Here is a 21,709-nt window from a genome sequence, read left to right as displayed (position 1 = left end):
CCCTGTCCCGGGTTGGGATCCAAGTTTCCGGGACCAGGGTCCGAAACCCTGTTTCCTGGTTTCGGTTGGTTTTCCGGCCTCCCAGGTGCCTTTTCTTCCGTAGGATACGCTAAACTAGCATAGACTTGGTTAGAGCGTAAAGCATATTGTCCGAGCAAGCCATGATGATTCGCGCGGTTTGTGTTTCTTATGGGTCGACTGCGACTCCATGTTACGCCTGCGCGCTCACACTTTCTTTTTTTCCTCATCTCCTGCTGTTCATCAGGGCGGATCATCAGCGTGCAAGGCTGCTAGCCCGGCTTCTTTTGTATTCGCTCGGATGCTTCTGCCGAATGGAGATGTGACGCAAAAGAAAAAACAACCAAAGAACCGTGGTTGTGGGCCGAATCCTTGTGACCAGCAAATGCGAGTTTGTTGCTGAAGAAAGGCTGACGTTTGGCATGCATCCGACGCAATCCCCGCTTGGCGGCCTGCATGCTTGAACGGTCGCTGACGCCACCCTCAGCGTTTCGCACAACTTGAACGCTCTTCACTTCGAACTGATGGTTAGTACTGTGTAAACGTGAACATCACTGACGAGACAGAACATTATGTCCTTTAGGTGCTTCTTGTGGTCTGATTAGCGTTCGCGGGATCTATGCTCCGTGGCAACGGGCGGAACGGGGTGGCTGCCGGCGGCGGCGAGGGACAAGGAAAGCAATAGTAATGCAACCTCCCTTAGCCCCTTTCGTTGATGGAGCCTCCACATGCCGGAAACCAAGGCATCCGTGGGGGTCGAAACAACAAGGCGCCTCAGCGGCTCTACGGCGCATTTCGCTTGCGCCTGAACCGGGGAAGCCGTGCTCCCAGGGGCCCCATGCCTCCCGACAAACGACTCGGCATTGCTGGGCGCCATGGGGGATATCAACACTTTTGCCCCAGCCAAAATTTACTGATCTGGCTCCCGTTTGCTCCCATTGCGCCGTTGCCGTTTGGCCCAGGATTCCTTGGCTCGCCAGCTGTGAGCCGAGGACGAAGCAACACCATCGAACACCTTGCTATCGACGAGATCTGAGAGAAGCAAGGCTCTACGATGGGTCTCTGGGACGTCGAAGACTATGGCACCGTGGCCGACCGGGCCTGCTGGGCCATGTTTGCCGTTACGGCGGGTGAGTCTTGTCACGAGGTGTGGACGGCTGTCTCCAGCACGGTTGCTAACGGAGCTTTGCCAGTCGCCGTCGGATTGCGCCTCTTCAGTCGAGGCTACTATCGACGGATCACCGGGGCGGGCCTCGGCTGGGACGACTACATTACGCTGTTTTGCCTTATCGTCTTCCTGGCGACATGCATCCTCATCACCATCGGCTCCAGCTACGGTTTGGGTCGGCACATGAACACCCTCGAGCCCGCGCAAATCTCCCTCGCCCTGAAATACAACGCCATAATCAGCTCCGTGCTGATCTGGACCTTCTCGCTGCCCAAGTTCGCCATCATCTCGACCCTCCATCGCATCCTGAGCCCGGGCATCAAGACAACCATCCTCTTTTGGGCCCTCGGTCTCTCGTCGCAGGCGTGCATTTTGGCCACGTCGATCTGGTGGTTTAAGCAGTGCGACCCCGTCGAGTACGGCTGGGACCGGTCTATCGAGGGCGGATGGTGCGCCCCCGTCAGCGTCTTGGCCAACCTGGGCTACTTCACATCGGCCTACTCGGCCTTCCTCGACCTCTTTTTCTCTCTCTACCCGATTCCCTTCATTATGCGCCTCAACATGCCGCTCAAAGAGCGCATCGCCGTCGCCGTGGCCATGGGCCTGTCTTCATCAGCCTGCTTCCTTTCCATCTACAAACTGGCCATCTTCGGCGAGATCTTTGAGATTTTGGCCGTGGATCCAACGTGTAAGTTACTTCTAGGGTTATCCCTGACAGGCAACGATGCTAACCCGGCAGACCCCGTGCCGTACCTCGACATCCTGGGCCTCGCAGAGGGTACCATCCTGTTGGTGTGCATCTCGCTGCCGACACTTGGCCCCCTCTTCCGGGCCGTCACAGGCAAGCTGCATCCATCCTCCAACAACAGCTACCAGCTGTCAGGCGCCACGCCTCACGGGAGCGGCAGCCAAAGGCGCCGGTCGCTGTTTGGCGGCGCAGCCGGTGGAAGCAAGGCCCTCGCCGGCGGAGGCTGGGATAAGGTGAAGGGCCACAAGCTCGACTCGGACGCTGAGGGCGCCAGCCTGCACCTGCGCCCGAGCTTTGACAATACCCCGCTGGTCACGTCTGCCAAGGTCAACAACCCGACGGTTTCAAACGGGAATGCGGATCTGGAGCGTAGTGGGTTAACCATTCACAAGACCACGGAGGTGTCGGTGTCTTCACAACCGTTTAGCGTTGAGGTTAAGAGGTAGATTATTATGTATGTAGGCATCTTTCGCCAGAAGATGTGATATGCTCGCTAGTTCCAGTGGATCTCGATGCTTCCTGTGATCACAATGGCGCTAATGACGCCGCTTGCATGGGATGGGTGGAGAAGCGGGATGACCCCAGCACTCCTAGCACTTGGAGCCCACACTCAGTCTTCAACGGCGCGGTGCTGATGAATTGTGTCTCGAACATGAGGACTCTGGCCACGCCAACGACGCCGATACATACCCGCAACTCAAGTCTAACTCGGCCAAGGCGCATCGCTGATGGCCCGTTCGGATGCTTTTTCCTCACGCCGAGGGTCGCAGCGAGCGACGCCTATGGAAACCCCTAAGCCCCTGTTTTCCCGTCACGCCAAGCATCCTGGGGGGGGGGGGGGCAAAAGCAACGCTCTGCACTAGTCCTAACAGAGATGCGGATTGCCAACTCGATGCGCGGGGCGGGGGCATCGTCAAGACAAGAAAACGGTCGACATCCCTCCGGAAGAGACGTTCCAGCTCAGATTCCTCAAGTCACCAGAAGCCCCCGATCAGCCCATCCGTTCCCACAGACAGTACCTGATATCATGGCATCCGCCGACCAGCTCATCGCCAACCTGGAGGGCATCAGCGCTTCCTCGTTCGCCAACGAGGCCGAGCGCATCCGCGCGCGGGACGCCGTCTTCGAGGCTCTCCGCAGAATACAGTCACCCTGGGACATCGCCTGGGACCACGTTTGGGTGAGCGGCGCCATCAATGCCTGCGTCGCAACGCTCATCAACATTGGCGTCTTTGCCAAATGGGCCGAGATCGGCGGCGAGCCTGTCACCTGCACCCGTCTGGCCGAGCTCACGGGGGCCGATGAGCTGCTCATCCGTATGTGTCTACCTTCTCATCTCTGCTTTGGCCATGCTCATCGGCTAACAACCCCCTGCCAGGCCGTATGATGCGCGTCATCTCCGGCCAGCACCTGATCACCGAGGTCGCGCTCGACACGTACGCCAGGACGCCCTGGGCCAAGAGGTTCGCCGAGGACCCGGCGTTCGGGAGCATGTACGGAGGGTTCTACCACGAGCTCAACAACCCCATGTTCCGCTCTCTCCCGGCCTACCTCAAGAGCACCAACTTTCGCAACCCGACCAACGTCAACGACTGCAACCTCCAATTTTGGCTGGGCCAAAAGGGCAATCTGTTCCAATACATCGGCACCAACGCCGCCCTTACGGCTCCGTTCAACGACGCCATGGAGTGCCACTCCAAGTACAACTTGACGTCTTGGGTCGATATTTACCCGACCGAGACGGTGCTCGAGGCAGCGGCGGCCAAGGCCGCGCAGCAGGCCAACGGAACCAACGGTGACGCCTTGCCCCCGCCCCTCGTCGTGGACGTCGGCGGCGGCAAGGGCCACGATCTCGTCAAGTTCCTTGGTCGCCACCCATCCATCCCCGCCGGCAGCCTCGTCCTGGAAGACCTGCCCGACATCCTCAACGGGGTGAAAGACTCCCTCGCCAAGGAAAACGCCACGGCCATCTCGGTGCTCCCGCACGACTTCTTCACCCCGCAACCCGCCCGGGCCTGCGGCGCGCGCATCTACTTTATGCACAACGTCCTCCACGACTGGCCGGATGAGACCGCTCTCCAGATCCTGCGGGCGCTGGCGCCGGCGATGGAGAAGGGGTATTCGCGCCTGTTGATCCACGAGAGCTTTGTGAGCGCGGAGAAGCCGCTGGCGAGGGTCACCGTTTCGGATATCACCATGATGGCGTGCCTCGCAGCGGCGGAACGGTCGGAGGACGGGTGGAGCCGGTTGATTGAGCAGGCGGGCATGAGAATTGTCAAGATTTGGAGGGCCGTGGAGGCGGTAGAGAGCATTATCGAGGTGGAAGTTGTGTAAGTCAGTGGGGCTTAGCGGTGGTGGAGATGGGGTGTTGGGAACGGTTTGGTGTTTGGCTATGAAACCTGAGACAGTGACAAAGTCATGTCAAACAAGTCCCGTTGCCATCGTTCCAGCTCCGTCTTCGGTATCACTTCATACCTCCACCATAGCCGTCGTCCCTCGCAGGCAAGTTTGTCGGGAACATCCCACTCTGTTGGGTCCTGACAGTCGTCGCCGGCATGCAGGTCCCCTTGGCTATGCCGCGCACGAGGTCAGTGGCTTGTGCGTGACGATGGTGTCTCCCGCGGAGAAGGACCAGATGTCGGGGACGAAGCTCCACCGAAGCCCGAGGTTTTCACGTTTGTTACACGCAAAGACAGCCTCTTGCAGGTAGAAACGTGATCACCCAGGGTGATGGCGAGAGCTCAGTATAAGGATTTCCAGGGGTAAAACCAAGGGGCTATAAGCCGCTGCGCGGTGGCTCTCGATTTTGTTTCTTTTTTGCTTCGCTGCATCATGCAGGGCGTTTCCGGCGTCTCGGATCACGTTCACGTAATTCAATGTGCGACCCCCACACCCACGAGCCGGTCCCAGGTTCGAGGATCCCAAACCCGGTTGTTGAAGAACGTGCAGCTGCGGTGCCCCCCACAGATCTGTCTCGAGGGCAATGGCCGTTGTAACAGCACGCAATCCCATGCCGCCAATTACTCAATGCCCTCAACCAGCGCATTATATCGCCATCATAACCCCGCTATTGTCGATCATCTGCCTGCTCGGGGCATCATGGTGGTTCTCGCAACCGGCTCTGTCAGGTGCTGCTACACGACTCGGACAGGAAGCTCCATCAACGGGATGACAGCTTCAAAGCTTCCGAGTCCACCATCATGGCAGCAGCGACCATAGCAGCAGCCTCGCCTGCGCTCCAGGCCCGCGCGAGCCATGAGCTCGATGCTCATCAGCTATGGCTGTTGACATTTGTTACGCGCTTCGCGTCTACGCTGTCGGCGCTGGGAGTCATCACCATCATCACCACCTTCGCCCTGTCGCGGCACTTTCGCAACCCGATGCACAGGCTCATTGTCATCAACGCCTTTTATAACGCCCTCGACGTCGTATGCACCATGATCTCAACGAGCGGCTGGAAGGATGGAGATGCGTCGCCTCTATGTCAGTTTCAGGGATTTCTCAACCAGATGTAAGTGTTGCCACCCTGTAGTATACTAATTCTTAGTTTGCTGACCATTCATGGGGTGATATCCCAGGTTCCCCGTTGCTGATGTGATGTGGACACTGGCCATGGCCATCAATGTCTATCTCATCGTTTTCAACAGCTATGACGCCAGCATGCTTCGCAAGCTGGAGTGGAAGTACGCTGTCGCCATCACAACCTTTTGCTTCATCCCTGCATTTGTCGGCCTGTTCATCAGCACCCCTGAGAAGGGACCCTTCTATGGCGGCGTGACGGTGAGTTGGCACCTTATGTGTGGCGACATTTTCCCCAGTCACACGGCTGACTCCAACTCGAGCTCTGGTGCGCCATCGGCCGCAAATGGGTTCTCTTCCGCATCGTCATCTACTACGTCCCCATCTGGATCGGCATCATCGTCACCATCGTCCTCTACCTTATCGTTGGCATCGAGATCGTCCGTCGGCGCCGCATCCTCCGCTCCATCAGTCGCACCAACAGCACCAGCCTATCCAGCATCGGGGTTCTAGACATGGACGACACCATCGGCGCCCGCGCCCCTGGCGCCCGTGCTAGCCAACCACCTCCGCCACCTCCCGACTCACGCGAAACCTACATCACGATCGAGTACTCGCCTCGCTCAGCCGACGGGGCCGACGGCTTTAGCGTCGACCTCGACTCCGACATGGATGACCGCTCCCCACGCACCACAACGTGGGTTGAGTCCCCCGGTGGCAGCTCCGCCGGCTCAGCCAACGACAAGCGTCGGACGAAAAAGAAGCATTACACCCCGTCCACGACGCACATCAACCCCCCTGCCCGCGATCGCAGTCGTCGTCGTAATACCATCCCTGGCCTGCCCTCCACCACCACCTCCATCCAAGCCGCCGACCCAGGCTCTGCCGCCTCGTCCCTCTCGTTCAGACAGTACATCCTCATGCCGCTATTCTTCTTCATTGCGCTGCTCCTGGTCTGGATGTGCCCCTCGACGAACCGCGTCGCTGTGTTCGCAAATCCGGACTTCTTTAGCTACGAGCTGCATCTGATGGTGGGTATCACGGGATCGCTGAGGGGGTTTTGGAACGGAATTGTGTTTATTGTAGTAGGCATGAGGTCGTGGAGGAGGAGGAAAGAGGGGTTGACGTTGGAGTCTATGAGGTCGAGGGAGGCGAGGTGATACCAATTGCGGCGCCGTTTGGATCTTCATGAGGTTAAAGGGATGGCAAAGACGTTGCCCACTCGTGTTTTTCCATCTGTCCTGGTTTCTTAGAGTTTGGGCTATACCTTAATTCAAAATTATAACTTGGGTTGGTGTACTTTACCTTGGTTGGGTATGTCTTGCACGAATGCCCAAGGGGCCAGGCATCCTATTCGATCTTCTTTTGCGCCTTCTGGCGTGGTCGCTCGCAATTCCGGGGGATAGTCATCCAACACGTAATTATTCTGATGGATCCTTCCATGGCTAGTCGGACCCAAGCCGTCAATGAGAATTAAGATCCATTGTTGGTCAGTTACATATCGGCGGATCATCAAAGATCCTGCCTATCGTGCCACGGACGGAGTCGGTCGGGTGTTTCGACCCAAACCAAGTATAAGGGCTTCGTGGAATACCATGGTGCCTGTTACTCCCAGGATGGAGGGGTAGTACCGTCGTCTGATGATCTGATGATGAACACCTCGAGTATCGTGTCAGTCTTGCGCACCGTACAGTACTGAACTTCCTGCTGATTGCAGAGATGAAATCCCTCATGATGGACCAGTTAGAGGACTTCATGCCCAATGCCAGTATGCTGATGGCACGCACCGTCCTGATCAAGGAGCTCCCCCAGAGTGACGCATAAACCCGATGGTGAGCGTTTTTTCTAAACGTCTGGAGTTTGGAGCCGTCGACGAGCACCTGGGCTCTGCCCTAAGATATGCTGAACAGGCTCGGGCCGAGTCAGCGACATCGACATCGCGTGCCTGGGCGAGATTCATTACACGATGGTGATGGTATAACATTGGCTGGACGCAGAGAAAGCAAACGTAATGGCTATTTGTGCAGTGGAATACGGTCTCTGTGAGTACGTCCTGCGCAAGATCCTTGATCAGCCAGCTGGGTTTGAGGCCACGACATTACTCAACATTGCTGTTGACTGGGAGATTGACCCTCAACCTTTCCAACATTGGCGTTCAGAGCTGCTCGGAAACGCAAGCTCTTCAAACAAAATCATGGAGACTCTGCCTGATGCTTTCCATAATCACAATGCTACTCAACGTTAACGCCCAGGTCATCGAGGATGGGTGGAACTATTGCATATCAACGCTCGCTGACTTCCCTACAAGTTCATCAAATATTCGTCCGAACTGCCCCCTGCAGTGTTCAATTGGCGGTGATCTTGCTTCTGCCGTGCACCAGGACTCTAGCAACCTCTCAGCCCAGAGGATGTTGTCTGAGTTGTTCTAGAAGGACGCTCTTGAGGTCTGCCGCGTTTCCATGACGAACTCCGGCATATTGGCATGGCTAATGATCACACCAGATACGAGGTCAGCAGCGGCAATACGACGATGGGCTTGCGCTGCGGGATCAAGCCTCATGTTCAGGGGACATTATCGTTCTGAAAGAAAATTCTGATGTGGAGTGGCATAGGCACAAGTAGTACGATGGTATGGCATCAAAAGGCTTTGGTTAAGGCTGGATTGGATCTCAGCTGAACCCCTCCTAAACCCTCTTCCAATCTACGGACAGGACTCCATCCGTTAGCTCATGACCCCCTGATCATCCTGGGATTTCCAAGGCACACTCCCCTTACTCCCCAACCCCCCTGCAAGGTGTAGCTCGGCATCCTACATACCGCGAGGTACTGGCATTTCAAGGCTCAGCCTGTCTCAATTGGGCACAGCACCTCCACTGTATAATTCGGTTTCCCAAAGCATAATCATACCCTCCTCCCAAAACTAGCAACCAAGACTGCCCATCTCAGTCGGTGTGTTTCGGGCTTGCGGCTAGTGGAGTGCTATGCCCGCGCCGCGCGGTGAGATCCACTTACCGCACGCCGGCGCCGTGGTACCATTTCTCCGGATAATTACTCTGTCGTGTCCACCCAGCGCCAACTGCACTGATACCCGCCCACTCTATGACGTATGCCTAGCTGTACATATCTGGAAACTCTGCACCCGAGCGCGCTCACCAGGTGCCTGTCGTCAACGCCATCCTGTAGTTACGGGTGTATGCCCCCTGCTTTGGGTGCTGGGTGCGCCAAAGCGGCATAACGGGGGACTTGATGCTGGGCGGGACTGGGACCGGGGTGGGGACGGATTGATGGGCCTTGCGCCTGCTGATTGTCCCGGCAGCCGGCCGGAGAAGAAGGGCGGGGACTCGGTAGGCAAGCGAACGGAGTATGGATGTGGGGGGGGGGGGGGGTGGAGGCGGGCTTCGGGGCACTGTGCTCCAGAGCACATATTGACTTTCAATTGTTATCGTTTTTTTTTTCCCGGATCAGTTGTGTTGTGTTTGTGTGACCTAGCAACCCAGGGGTGTTTTTAAGAGGAGAACGGTATTAAAGCCGAGCCGTGGGCTCACTGGAAAAGTCACAGTTCGGAGTAGGCAGGAGTAACGGTAAGGGATGATTGAGACAGGGAGCGTTGAAAGGGGATCAGAGGTGAGTCTGCTAACAGGTTAATTAGTTCCTTAGCATAGGATTGTGCCATGTCCGACGCATTCTCATGAGGGAGGTGATTGGAGTAAGTTGGCGACGTGGCAACGCAGGGGGAGATTCTCAATCCATGTAAAATAGATTTTTCTGCAAATAATGCCCTACATTTCATACTGTGGTTTTCGACGCCATGACAATGACGGTTGCTTGACCAATTTGGTCTCGTCAAAAGGGTGAGAGACGCCGCTTGAGTGTGACGTCATGGCGGGCTGGCAAATCCACGGTGGGGTGCAGTTAACAGCGAGGCATTTAAGAGGCCGTCTTGAAATGTTGTGGAATTGGGTAGTATTGTTGGTTGCCTGGCGGATTCCCAACGAGAGAGAAAGAGAAGTGCAAAGAGAAGAAGGAAATGGGCAAGAAGAAAACAGCCCCTTATACCTAGAATGGCAAGACAGCTGTTGTGTCATGTAATTATACGGTTGATTGAATGGTAATCATGTGATGAGGTCAACCACATTTCATGTTGTTGAATCTGAGAGGTGAGGAATGGGGGACAAATAAGGTAGGGATATGAGGTCAACCTCTCATCAGGCTCACACTCTACAAACGCAAGCAAGAAAAGGAACTCACGGCTTGATGTGTCCACTCCATCTTGTTGCCGCCTGGCTATCCGTGTCACGGTCCAACATTGCATCGGCGGTACCGCTCTGCCACCGGGGAGGCCAGGGATGGTGTTCCATTGCAGACTAGGAACCGTGCACCGGATTCCAGTAATCACCGGATGCAGACAATTGCAAAGAACGGGCCCAAAATTGATTGGTGCAGGAGAATCGGGCCACGGCGAACATGAGCGCCAGCTACTACCATGCGAGGTCGACAGGGACATGGCTGGCCGAGTCGAACGGGACGCCACAGGAGGGAGGCTCGGGTCTCATTCGGCATCCTACTTGTCGAGAGGGTTATCTGCTACAAATTACGGCGTCAATGCTTGGGTCGGGTGGGACATGGTGTGGTGAATTGTTAGACGAAAGCAACGCGACGAGAGCTAATACCGATGATCAAAACAATCGTTAGAGGCCGGGCGGATTCGTAGGGTGGTGCAGGATCTCAGCAGTGCAGGACGAGGTTGTGTTTCGCTTGTCGGCCACCAACACAGAAACGGATCCTTCGGACCTGGACTCCTCAGACCACCACAGGCACTGGCCGGTCCGGATCCAAGCTCCGGGAGTAGAAGCGAAGACAACAAGGGCTCACCAGCTTGCCAAATTAAACAAGGTTGGGATGTTTCAAACATTCTAATTCTGCTGTGAAAGGTAAAACCTTTTATGGCTTGACATGGCTTGCCCTCCTACGCGGGTGTTTTAGGCCTTTCTGAGAAGGCATTCTTTTGTAACCCTGGTTTCTAGACAACCTGGAAGTACGGACGGATGGTGTGAAGGAGCATCGACCGCTTGCCATTTTAAGGGAGCCCATTAGGGGCCCAGTCCAGGGTTAGGCTTGGAGTCTGACATCATTCAAACAATTGCTGCGCTGCACCCCGGCTTATTCTGAGACGAAGTGGGAGTGAGAGCCAGACCCGACTGGCTGATGCTCCGTCTGTCCCTGACAGCAAACTGTTCAAGGGAGAATCTTTGGACGTCCCAAGGAAGCCCTCGCAGTCTCAGCCAACCTAGAATGCTGCTCTGAGCCACAGTGGGCTCGCTGTTCTCGCGGGTTCCATGACATGCAGCCGGCCACAGATCTCACCGGGTGGGGACCCGGAGAACACGTCGATGTGGGCTGCCGAAAGCATGGTTCGCAATTCCGGTGAATACAGAATGGCCACATCAAAGAAATTCTGAGCGGTCCCCCCCCCAGGGCCAATTAAATGCGGCATCTTCATATCTTTGTTTCAACAACCCTCTTGGGTCGACAGCCCGGTGCGAGCTCGCTTGATTCCGAGGCCACTTGCAAGACCAAGCAGAGGAACAGTGTTTTATTTTGTAAGCCTGGAAACTTGCCGAGGCATAGTAGGTCAGATAAGCGTGATACTTGCCGGGACAAAACTCAACTGCACATTTCCAAGTCTGCCAACGGGCAGTGCGCACCCGCGACTTCGCCCTGTGGTGGTTGATGCGGCGTTCCTGAACCGGTGCCAGCTAAACCACGCCGGGAAATGCGCCATCCCGCCAAGCGGCCGGTGGGGCCGTTCTTGCTCCCGATGAGCCCCACTTGTCTTCCGCTTCCGTCTCGGCACACCCCTCTGGTCCGTACCCATCTCTACTACGGGCACACCACAACGAACCCGTCATCCAAGACCCGCCCATCGTCGTCACTGAAGAGGGTGGCCACGAGCCCCTCGCCTCTGGGGGAGAGATGAGGGGAAGGCGACCGTCTCCCCGCCCTTATGAGCTACAAAAACAAATATGCCCTTGTCGTGTATAAGAAATGGCCGACCCTGCTGGTATCGGGTGCCGCATCGGCGTCTCAGTAACTGCTCCCCTATTGAGATCGGATGGCTCCTGGCCAAGTATTTGAACGATCTCGACGTCATCACCACAACCGTCAGTTCTTGTTTGATCTGCTGCTTCTATTTCCCCCCTGCCCCTCCGACGCCCGTTCTTCCATCTAGCGTACCGGACATAACCGGCGCTCTTCAGAATGGAAAGAAACGCACCCAAAAAGGCTGTTCACTTCGGGGCGGGCAACATTGGTACGCAGGCCCCGGCCTCCCGTCCAAATCCTCAGCACAGTACGGAGTAACCAATGGCCGCTGACTCTCTTTTCCCTACTAGGCCGCGGGTTCGTTGCCTGCTTCCTCCACAACTCGGGCTACGAGGTGATTTTTGTTGAGGTAAACAACGTCACGGTCAACCGGCTCAACGCACAAAAGAGCTACCGGGTCATTGAAGTGGGCGCCGATGGCACATCCGAGACTGTTGTGACCAACTACCGCGCAATCAACTCCCGGACGCACGAGGCCAACCTTGTACACGAGATCGCGACAGCGGACCTGGTGACCTGCGCCGTCGGCCCGCCCACTCTTGAGCGCATCGCGCCGGTCATTGCCAAGGGCATCGACGCGCGGTCCGAGGATCTAACCCCTGTGGCGGTCATCGCCTGTGAGAACGCCATCGGCGCCACAGACACCCTCGCCGGCTTGATCCAATCCCCCATGAACACCGACCCGGCGCGGCTGAACGGTTACGAGAGGCGAGCGCGCTTCGCCAACTCGGCCATCGACCGTATCGTTCCCGCGCAGGACCGCAGCCTCACCTTGGACGTGCGCCTCGAGAAGTTCTACGAGTGGGTCATCGAGCGCACCCCCTTCTCCGACCACGCCCCGCCGCCCATTCAAGGGGTCCGCTGGGTCGACGACCTCCAGCCCTTTATCGAGCGCAAGCTGTTTACGGTCAACACGGGTCACGCGACGGCCGCGTACCACGGCTACGTCCGCCGCAAGGCGACCGTCTACGATGCGCTGCGCGACCGCGACATCCACGCCGAGGTGCGCCGCGCGCTGGCGGAGACGACCGCGCTGATCACTAGCAAGCATGGCATCCCGCACGACGAGCAGCAGGCGTACGTAGACACGATCGTGCGCCGAATCGGGAACCCCCACCTCGAGGACGCGGTGGAGCGGGTCGGTCGCGCCCCGCTGCGCAAGCTCGGCAGAAAGGAGAGGTTTATCGGGCCCGCGGCAGAGCTGGCGGAGATGGGCGCCGAGTTTGGCGCGCTGCTGGAGGCTGCAGAGATGGCGTTCCGGTTCCAGCGCGTCGAGGGAGACGAGGAGTCCTTCCAGCTGGCTGAGATCATGGCCACCCATGATGCTGAGGAGGTGGTCCGCCGCGTTTGCGGGTTGCAGCCCTCGGAGAAACTGTTCCCGGCCGTTGTTGAGGTGGTGAAGCGTGTTCAGGCCGACACGATATCTGACTCCGACTAGTAGCGAGCCGTTGTCCTACATCCCCCGCTGTGCCATTTCTCAGGCTCACGGAACCGGTGTGCCTTATAAGGATTGGGATAGGTTGGATTCGGGGCTTGGAACCTGGTGTTGGCGTGGGAAGGGTAAACAGCCTGGAACTATGGCATTGGATTGGGACGAAATGGCTGTAACATAATAGAGCATGGCTTGTACTGTGTACATGTTGGGGTTTCGTCTATGTAGGCCTTCGCCAAGCGATCAGGGGTGCATGTCTTACCTATACTATATAAGTACAAGTCTGGTTCCGGTGAGTGATACCTGAATGATGTGGATGGGACAATGGTTAGACGTAGCGAGTTGTTGCTTTAACTAGGGACTCGATATGTCGCTGAGAGATCAAGCGCATGGTATTTCGGCCTTTGATCCTCCCTGTTGTTCCTGATCCATCGAGCCATCTGAGTGCTGTGATGCAGCTCAGGCGGCCGGCAAGAGGCATGGAGCCCCACCAACGATCCACCAGAGCTACCAAATGTAAGCAAGTACCACCCAGCTAGTTACCTGGAGCTACCTATTAGCTATGTTGCTTCCTGAGGCAGCAACGCCAAGGCTTATGTAATCCGCCGCTCCCACTCCTGGCTGCAGCCGATTGACCACATTGGCGAAATTGGCCAGCATTGGACCTCGAAACGTGGCCGGCAACTCGACACAGCCCGACTGCCTCGCTCGTTGGAGTTTTCGGATTTCGACGTCGAGAGTCGATAGCGCCTCAGTCCCCCCCATTCTGGCGCTCAAGACAACGACGCAACCTCGCAACGTCTTCCTGCCAAGCGACTGACCAACCACTCCGCCGCATCCCCCCCCCTTTCCGATAACTAGACGTGCCGCCTTAAACCCCCCACCTGCATCACGACGCTCGACGCCGACAACAACACCCAGTACCTGAAACAACGCCACCGTGATCAAGATGAGGCTGGATGTCAAGGCATGTCGCACAGTTTTGCTTCACCTCTCTGGCTTCGTCGTGGACAAGGAGAGTCAGGCATCGGGAAATGGGGTGACCGTTCGGTGCAGGGGCTGTTCCGTGGTCGCACGCTGGACTCCGTTCTCCTGATGCTTGCGCTCCGTGTCCAGCCTAGAGGCCCCGGTCCGACTCTGTACCATCTTGTTATGGATTCTTGCTAACAGGTGGTTGCCTGATGTAGCGCCAGCTCTTTGCCCGCTCTGAGGTATGCCGCTCCCCGCCCCCCGTCCCCGCCTCTCCCTACCTCCCGGCCCGCTCTGCTAACAGCACTTCGCTAGCGGGTCAAAGGCATCGACTTCCACCCGACCGAGCCATGGATCCTCAGTTCGTCCGCCTGCTCCTTCGACGGCTTCCCTGTGCCCCCATTGCGCTCCTCGCCGCTGACCCGGCCCAACAGCAACGCTCTACAGTGGCCACGTTTACATCTGGTCGTACGAGACGCAGCAGGTCGTCAAGACCTTCGAGCTCACCGATGTCCCCGTGCGCGCCGGTCGCTTCATTGCCAGAAAGAACTGGATTATCTGCGGGTCGGATGATTTGTATGAACTCCGAGCCCGGGCTACGGTGGAGGATGACGAGATTGACCGCACGACACAGCCAAATCCGCGTCTACAATTACAACACGAACGAAAAGATAACGTCTTTCGAGGCCCACCCGGATTACATCCGCGCCATCGCCGTCCACCCTACACAACCCTTCGTCCTCACCGCCAGCGATGACATGACCATCAAGCTTTGGGACTGGGAGAAGGGGTGGAAGAACGTCCGCGTCTTCGAGGGCAATTCGCGTAGGTTGCAGAGAACGTTCCCCCGGTAGGCCGACATGGGTGCTGACATGCCTGCGATCAGACTATGTGATGTCGCTGGCCATCAACCCCAAGGACACCAACACGTTCGCTTCGGCCTGCCTGGACAGGACCGTCAAGATCTGGAGCTTGGGCTCGTCCACACCTAACTTCCAGCTCGAGGCTCACGAGACCAAGGGCGTCAACCACGTCGACTACTACCCGCACAGCGACAAGCCGTACCTGCTCACGACATCAGACGACGTAAGACCCCGTTCCCGCCGGAGGGAGTATGGATTATCAGCCCGCTGACTGTCTTGCAGCGCACGGTAAAAGTGTGGGACTACACGACGAAGAGCCTGATCGCCACTCTAGAAGGGCATACCAACAACGTGTCGTTTGCGTGCTACCACCCGGAGCTGCCCATCATCATCTCGGGTTCGGAGGATGTAGGTTATCTCTTGCCCGACCAGCGCCAAGACTTGGAAGCTGACGTGCGCAGGGTACCGTGAGGATATGGAACGCCAACACGTACCGCTTCGAGCAGTCGCTCAACTACGGCCTCGAGCGTGCGTGGTGCGTTGCCTACCAAAAGGGCAAGCAGGGCATCGCCGTCGGGTTCGACGACGGCTCGGTCGTGATCAAGCTTGGTCGCGAGGAGCCGGCCGTGTCGATGGATGGCTCCGGCAAGATCATCTGGGCCAGGCACAACGAGGTGGTGTCTGCCGTTATCAAGGGCGGCGAGGCCACCAAGGACAACGAGCCCATCACCCTTACAACCAAGGACCTGGGCAACGCCGAGATCTATCCGCAGAGCCTGATCCACTCGCCCAATGGTCGCTTCGCCGCCATCTGCGGCGACGGCGAGTATATCATCTACACGGCGCTGGCCTGGCGCAACAAGGCATTCGGCCAGGCCCTCGACTTTGTCTGGGCCTCCAAGGAGAACTCGAACGACTTTGCCATCCGCGAATCGGCCACCAGCGTCAAGGTGTTCAAGAACTTCCAGGAGAAGAAGGGGGGTCTCGATGTGCCGTTCGCGGCCGACGGCTTGACGGGTGGCGTGCTGCTGGGTGTCAAGGGCCAGGGCGGTATTAGCTTCTACGACTGGCAGACGGGTGGCCTGGTGCGCCGTATTGAGGTCGAGCCCAAGCAGGTGTACTGGAGCGACAGCGGCGAGCTGGTGGCTCTGGCCTGCGAGGACACGACGTACGTGCTTCGCTTTTCGCGCGAGGCCTACAACGAGGCGGTGCAGAACGGCCAGGTCGAGGAGGACGGCGTCGAGGCTGCGTTTGACGTGGTCACCGATATCAACGAAAGGTAAGCAGCTGTGTGTCCATGCCTGCGTTGCGCTGCCCTGCTGACACCCGGGATAGCATCCGGTCCGCCGAGTGGCTGGGCGATGTTCTCATCTACACCAACACGACCAACCGGCTCAACTACCTCGTCGGCGACCAAACCTACACGGTGTCCCACTTCGACAAGCCCATGTACATTCTGGGCTACCTCCAGCGCGACAGCCGCGTCTACCTCACCGACAAGGATTTGTCGGTCACGTCTTTCGCCCTCTCCCTGCCCGTACTGGAATACCAGACCCTCGTTCTGCGTGAAGACATGGAGACGGCCGCCGAGCTCCTCCCCAGCATCCCGCAAGACCAGCTCAACAAGATTGCGCGCTTCCTCGAGGGCCAGGGCCACAAGGAGCTCGCCCTTGAAGTGGCTACCGACCCAGAGCACAAGTTTGAGCTGGCGCTGGCCCTCAACCGCCTCGACATCGCCCTCGAGCTCGCCCGCGAGGCTGACGCCGATCACAAGTGGAAGACCCTCGGCGACGCCGGGCTTGCCGCCTGGGATGTGCCCCTCGCGACCGAATGTTTCGTCCGCGCCAAGGACCTGGGGTCCCTGCTGCTGGTCTACACCTCGACGAACGACCGCGAAGGCCTCGCCAAGCTGGCCGAGCAGGCGTCCGAGGCGGGCGCGCACAATGTCGCCTTCACCTGCAAGTGGTCGGTGGGCGACGTCGACGGGTGCGTCGATGTGCTGGTGAAGACGGGCCGTCTTGCCGAGGCGGTGCTCTTCGCGCAGACCTACAAGCCGAGCCTTGCTCCGGCGTTGGTCAAGCAGTGGAAGGAGAGCCTGGAGAAGCAGAAGAAGGGACGGGTTGCCAAGGCGATTGGTGTGCCGGGCGAGGATGAGGAGCTGTTCCCGGAGTGGGAGGAGTGGCTGAGGTTGGAGAAGGAGGGGCCGAAGGTTGCGGAGAAGGCAGAGGAAGAGGAAGAGGAGGAGAGCGAGGAGGCGGATGAGGACGACGAGGAAGAGGAGGAAGAGGAGTAAGCGGCCCTTTGGTAGGCTTAAAGAAAGGGGCGGGGTGGGCGCGATAGTGATGTGATGATTGGTGTCTTGGAATGTGTAAAGAGCGAAACAGAAAAGCTCTGCTTCTTGAGGCTGGTGTGGTTCGTGATAGATGATCATGAATACATCAAGTCCACATGCATGGGCTCATGGTAATGAAATTCTCGTGGTCTTGTTCACCCGCCGCCACTACCAGCAATGACCTTGGGTTGTCGCAACCCAACTAAACTAACCCCAACCCTCTCGCCGCGAACTCACCCCTGGTTCCTTGATTCAGCCAGCCAATAGCGCACCGTTCCATTGCGCCTTGGCGCACGTTGGCAGGGCAGGCCCGTCCAAGTGGGCCCTGTGTTGTGCGTCATTGATTTCTCGGCTTCTTCGGATCGGCCACCGGGGTGGATGCAAAGTCCGATGACTGACGGGATTCAAGCAAGACAGGAATCGAGTCGGCGAGTCCCCGTCAGAGGGCGGGCTGCATTTTGCATCTTTTCCCTCCTCACTCCTCGCCTCCGCAACCGTAGCGCCCTTCTGGTGGTATACACCATTGGATTCTTTTGTTTACTCTCTTCTTCCAGTTGCTAAGCTTCCGTACGACGTGACTCTGAGACTCGATCCGCAGGCCGATCCCGCCTAGTAAGCACGCATCACTTACAGATTGGGCCTGCAGATCACCAGCTGCCTGCATCCCGCCACCTCCGCGCCCCGCATCCTTCCTCTGACTCCGACGCTCAACGCAAACTTGCGCTCCCTGCGCCGCGCTGGCTGTAGAAGACGGGCGCATCCGCGTTACGCCGGTTTCTCTGTCATATCGAGCAGAGAAGACAACGCCGAGGAGTTAGTGACGGGAAGGACCAAGAAAAGTCCAAGAACCTTGACGAACGCCAAGCGCCGGCGGCAACAACACCAGCTCTATAACCACTCCCAACAAGAAAAAAATGACCCTCGACCTCGAGCGCGTCACCTCCGTGGGCGGCCACGATATAGGCTACCCTCATGGGCACCTGGGGCATCTGACAGCGGACGAGGAGAAAAGCTTTCAAGAGTTTAAGGCCTTTTTGACGGAGAAGGGGCTTTACACGCCGCCAGGCGAGAATAAGAGGGCATCTTGTGATGACGGAACGCTGTTGTAGGTCTTCTTTTCTTTCTCTCTTTGCTTCGTATTACTTTTGATTGTAGTCATAACCCCTCAAGTAGTCGGTGGGCTTCGAGCTGGTCGCTGACGGATATCCTCCTACCCACAGACGGTTCCTCCGCGCGAGGAGATGGTCCGTCCAGGACGCCTACGTCCAGTTCCGCGACACGGAGGAGTGGCGGCGTCGGAACCAGCTCGAGGTGCTCTACGACACGATTGACCTAGACGCGTACGAAGAGACACGGCGTTTGTATCCCCAATGGACAGGTCGACGAGACAGGAGGTTCGTTCACCCACCCCCCGCCGCCTCTTTCTCCCGTCCCGTCCACCTCTCTCGCACCAACTAACCAGAGCCTCAGAGGCATTCCTCTCTACCTCTTTCAAATCCGCCATCTCGAGTCCAAAACGGTCTCCGCCTACGAAAAGTCCACCGAGGCCACCAACGCCAGCAAGGCCCAAACCGACGGCTCTACCCCGCAGCGCCTCCTCCGCCTCTTCGCCCTCTACGAAAACCTCACGCGCTTCACCCAGCCCCTCTGCAGCGCCATGAACGACCGCCCGCACGCCGAGCGGGGCACCCCCGTCACGCTGAGCACCAACATCGTCGACGTCTCGCACGTGTCGCTGCGCATGTTTTGGAACCTGAAGGGCCACATGCAGACGGCCTCGACGCTGGCGACGGCGCACTACCCGGAGACGCTGGATCGGATCTTCGTCATCGGCGCGCCCTACTTCTTCGGGACCGTCTGGGGGTGGATCAAGCGGTGGTTCGACCCCGTGACGGTGTCCAAGATCTTCATCCTGCAGCCCCATGAGGTCAAGAGCACGCTCGAGGCGTTCATCGAGCCGCGCAACATCCCCAAGGCGTACGGCGGGGAGCTCGACTTTGACTTTTTCGACCGGCCCAACCTGGACCCCAAGATCAAAGAGGCGGTGAGCTGGGAGAACGGGTACGCAGATTTCCCCGCCGGACCGGCGTATTGGGTGCCGGACGAAGACGGAAAGCGCATGGTGTGCTTTGCGGTGGGGAGCAAGGGCGGCAAGGAGAGGAGGGAGCGGGTGTGCACGGTTCCCGCAGCCGCGTTTGCGGGGGAGGAGGCGACGGCGCAGGTCAACGGAACGGCCGCGACAAAGATCGACGGCCAGGCAGTGCAGACGGTGGTGGAAGGGATCGAGGGGCTGGTCGTCTCGGAGGAAAAGGTGGTGGCGAAAGACATGGACGAAAAGGTGGCCGGAGACGGTGCGCAGGCAGCGGAAGAGCCCAAGACGGCAACGGTTGCTGTGTGAGCGTCGGGGAGGCGGGAGATACGGTTGGGTAAGGCGTTGATGTTGGGCAGGATTTGGCATAGACATCCCGAAGGGACGGTGTTTGGCTGGTCGGTGTCTCGTTGGATTTTTGCAGCGTTGAAGGTACATTTTTCTTGGTGGGCAAGGTTGGGGGATCTGCATCAAGACTGGGTCTTTTTGTATACGCATACATCAATGGTGTTCCAAGACGCATCCTGTCTCTCATTCTTCATCCTCCGGTGCGGCAAGTCGGTCATTTGATGAAACAAGTCTGGTATCTCGAGTTAACCAATAAATCCCCTTGGCAATGGGTATGTGCCCCGATCCATTCTTTCCTTCACGCCAGCCCTCCCTCTATCGCGAAGTCCTCAGCTTCGATATTACTATCCAGAGGTCCGAGCCATTCCTGGGTGTTCTTGCATTCATGATCCTCCACAACGCCTATCAACGCCTACTTTTATGTGTATCCTGACTTCGACCTCAGACAAGGCCCTGATTGCCCCTCCACTGCTCAATCCCCCTGGCCAGCTCCTCCCACGTCAACCCATCCCGAATGAGCCTCATCGTCACCCCGACCGTCTCCACCTCCAAATTCGGCCTCTCGTCGTCAAAAAACAGCATCTCGCTGTACGGAACCCCCGTCCTCCGCGCAATCACCTCGAAGTGCCTGAGCTTGCTGCTCTCGTATATCTCCAACCCGCCGCTCGAAAACGCGTCAATGACCTTCTTGGGCACTGTCGTCTTGTTGCTGCCGCCGCCAGCGGCATTCGCGGCCTCCGAGGCCGCGTACTCCTCAATCGCCTCCGCCCAGCCGGGCGGGAGGGAGGGCGGCAGCCGGAGCTGCTTGAGGACCTCGCGGCAGAGGTCGCCGACGGGGGACTTGCTCGCCACGGCGATCTTGACGCCGGGCAGGGCGGCGAGGAGGCGGAGGATGAGCGGGGCGTCGGGGTAGAGGGAGAAGAGCTCGCCGTTGCGGTCCGCGAGGGTCGTGATGATGGAGGAGGAGGAGGAGGACGACGACGACGCGTCAGGCTGGACGGGCTTGACGGGAGGAGAGATGTGGATGTCGGAGTAGAAGGGCCAGAGGGTGTAGTCGAGGTCGAAGACAAAGAGGCGCGGGATGGGCAGGTTGTCGAGGAGCCACGAGGGCGGTGGTGGGCTGGAAGGAGACAACGGGGAGGCGGGGTAGTCGGAGGGTTTTAGTTTTTTGCCTTTGGCCATGGTAGTTGTGGTATAGGAGCCGAAAGGTCGTTGAGGTGGTCGTGGCCTCTTGGAATCTTGCCTTGGACGGGTCGTTGTGATATTGGGGAGTATAGTTGGGCTATGATTGCTGGACCCTGTCACTGCTGGGGACCTTTGCGGCTCGGAGGAGCGGCCTGCGTTGGGAACGTGGGTGGGATGCGCGCTGAAGGGTTAGGGTTGCGCTGGCGATCTTACCCCACTCGATCCAACGGACTGGTGCCGGGTGGAGACTGGAGGAACTGGGACCTTGACCATCTTCCTGTCACCCTCACCACCCTGAAGAAGATGGCTTTGGTAGGTCCTGTCTTGTACAAAATGGTCGCCGATAACCCTAATGCAATGCATGGTGGACTGACTACCTGAAATATCGAAGACGTCTCAATCTGAAAACCGTGACCAACTCCAACAGAAACTCCCGCTCCGGGTTCTGATTGCATGACCTCACAGACTGGACTACGATAAACTTTCCCGATCTGCAGCTCGCTGGCATGATGGGTTTCTATCACCCTTCCCTCAATGTGCCCCTCCTTCCGTGATGATGGTCTCTACGCACGGCAGCAAATAGGGAGGATGTCACCGGGTAGGTGGTTCTGGTGCGGATGGCGGTTTTTGGTCGAATTACCCGGCTCCGACGGCCGTTGGCTCTCTCGCTGCTGCTGGCTCATAGCATCCGGTGAATATGCGCAGGTGTGGTGATTTCAACCGGCAACGAATTGCCGTTGTTTCCGTCAAGAAACACCCGGCCTTGTCCCTCGCAGATGTTCCCTCATCCATGTCCGGCCTGCGTCACCCGCCCCTTACCCCACAGCTGCCCCGCGGAACCAGTCGCTCCCGGCGGACCTCGCCGCGACGGGGACGGGTTCCAAATGTAATCTCCGTCCTTGCTAAGAGAAAGCGCCTTCGGGACTGGGGCATGTT

General features: G+C 58.0%; 7 protein-coding genes across 7 annotated transcripts; 6 read left to right on the top strand and 1 right to left on the bottom strand.

The window, feature by feature from the left end:
- Positions 1-1,072: 1,072 nt before the first annotated feature.
- VTJ83DRAFT_4645 (uncharacterized protein) lies at positions 1,073-2,380 on the top strand (the record flags this gene model as incomplete). The annotated part of the gene is made up of 3 exons (XM_071011157.1): positions 1,073-1,148; positions 1,212-1,874; positions 1,926-2,380. 3 exons carry the CDS (start codon positions 1,073-1,075, stop codon positions 2,378-2,380), a joined length of 1,194 nt encoding a protein of 397 aa, XP_070866095.1.
- A 581-nt stretch (positions 2,381-2,961) lies between these two features.
- Positions 2,962-4,268, top strand: VTJ83DRAFT_4644 (uncharacterized protein; the record flags this gene model as incomplete). The annotated part of the gene is made up of 2 exons (XM_071011156.1): positions 2,962-3,250; positions 3,313-4,268. The coding sequence occupies 2 exons, from the start codon at positions 2,962-2,964 to the stop codon at positions 4,266-4,268; spliced, it is 1,245 nt and encodes a 414-aa protein (XP_070866094.1).
- Positions 4,269-5,134: 866 nt separating this feature from the next.
- Positions 5,135-6,613, top strand: VTJ83DRAFT_4643 (uncharacterized protein; the record flags this gene model as incomplete). The annotated part of the gene is made up of 3 exons (XM_071011155.1): positions 5,135-5,445; positions 5,513-5,714; positions 5,777-6,613. The coding sequence occupies 3 exons, from the start codon at positions 5,135-5,137 to the stop codon at positions 6,611-6,613; spliced, it is 1,350 nt and encodes a 449-aa protein (XP_070866093.1).
- Positions 6,614-11,711: 5,098 nt separating this feature from the next.
- VTJ83DRAFT_4642 (uncharacterized protein) lies at positions 11,712-12,993 on the top strand (the record flags this gene model as incomplete). The annotated part of the gene is made up of 2 exons (XM_071011154.1): positions 11,712-11,763; positions 11,846-12,993. The coding sequence occupies 2 exons, from the start codon at positions 11,712-11,714 to the stop codon at positions 12,991-12,993; spliced, it is 1,200 nt and encodes a 399-aa protein (XP_070866092.1).
- A 943-nt stretch (positions 12,994-13,936) lies between these two features.
- Positions 13,937-17,112, top strand: VTJ83DRAFT_4641 (uncharacterized protein; the record flags this gene model as incomplete). Its single annotated transcript, XM_071011153.1, has 9 exons — positions 13,937-13,954; positions 14,175-14,198; positions 14,272-14,317; positions 14,391-14,532; positions 14,591-14,781; positions 14,843-15,042; positions 15,102-15,227; positions 15,281-16,098; positions 16,155-17,112. The coding sequence occupies 9 exons, from the start codon at positions 13,937-13,939 to the stop codon at positions 17,110-17,112; spliced, it is 2,523 nt and encodes an 840-aa protein (XP_070866091.1).
- Positions 17,113-18,065: 953 nt separating this feature from the next.
- On the top strand, positions 18,066-19,549 carry VTJ83DRAFT_4640 (uncharacterized protein; the record flags this gene model as incomplete). Its single annotated transcript, XM_071011152.1, has 3 exons — positions 18,066-18,256; positions 18,372-18,545; positions 18,622-19,549. The coding sequence occupies 3 exons, from the start codon at positions 18,066-18,068 to the stop codon at positions 19,547-19,549; spliced, it is 1,293 nt and encodes a 430-aa protein (XP_070866090.1).
- A 480-nt stretch (positions 19,550-20,029) lies between these two features.
- VTJ83DRAFT_4639 (uncharacterized protein) lies at positions 20,030-20,770 on the bottom strand (the record flags this gene model as incomplete). The annotated part of the gene is made up of 1 exon (XM_071011150.1): positions 20,030-20,770. The coding sequence occupies one exon, from the start codon at positions 20,768-20,770 to the stop codon at positions 20,030-20,032; it is 741 nt and encodes a 246-aa protein (XP_070866089.1).
- Between the last annotated feature and the right edge of the window lie 939 nt (positions 20,771-21,709).

Source organism: Remersonia thermophila, chromosome 4, assembly GCF_042764415.1.
Source record: "Remersonia thermophila strain ATCC 22073 chromosome 4, whole genome shotgun sequence".
Taxonomy (NCBI): domain Eukaryota; kingdom Fungi; phylum Ascomycota; class Sordariomycetes; order Sordariales; family Chaetomiaceae; genus Remersonia; species Remersonia thermophila.
This window is presented reverse-complemented; position numbering and strand designations above follow the sequence as displayed.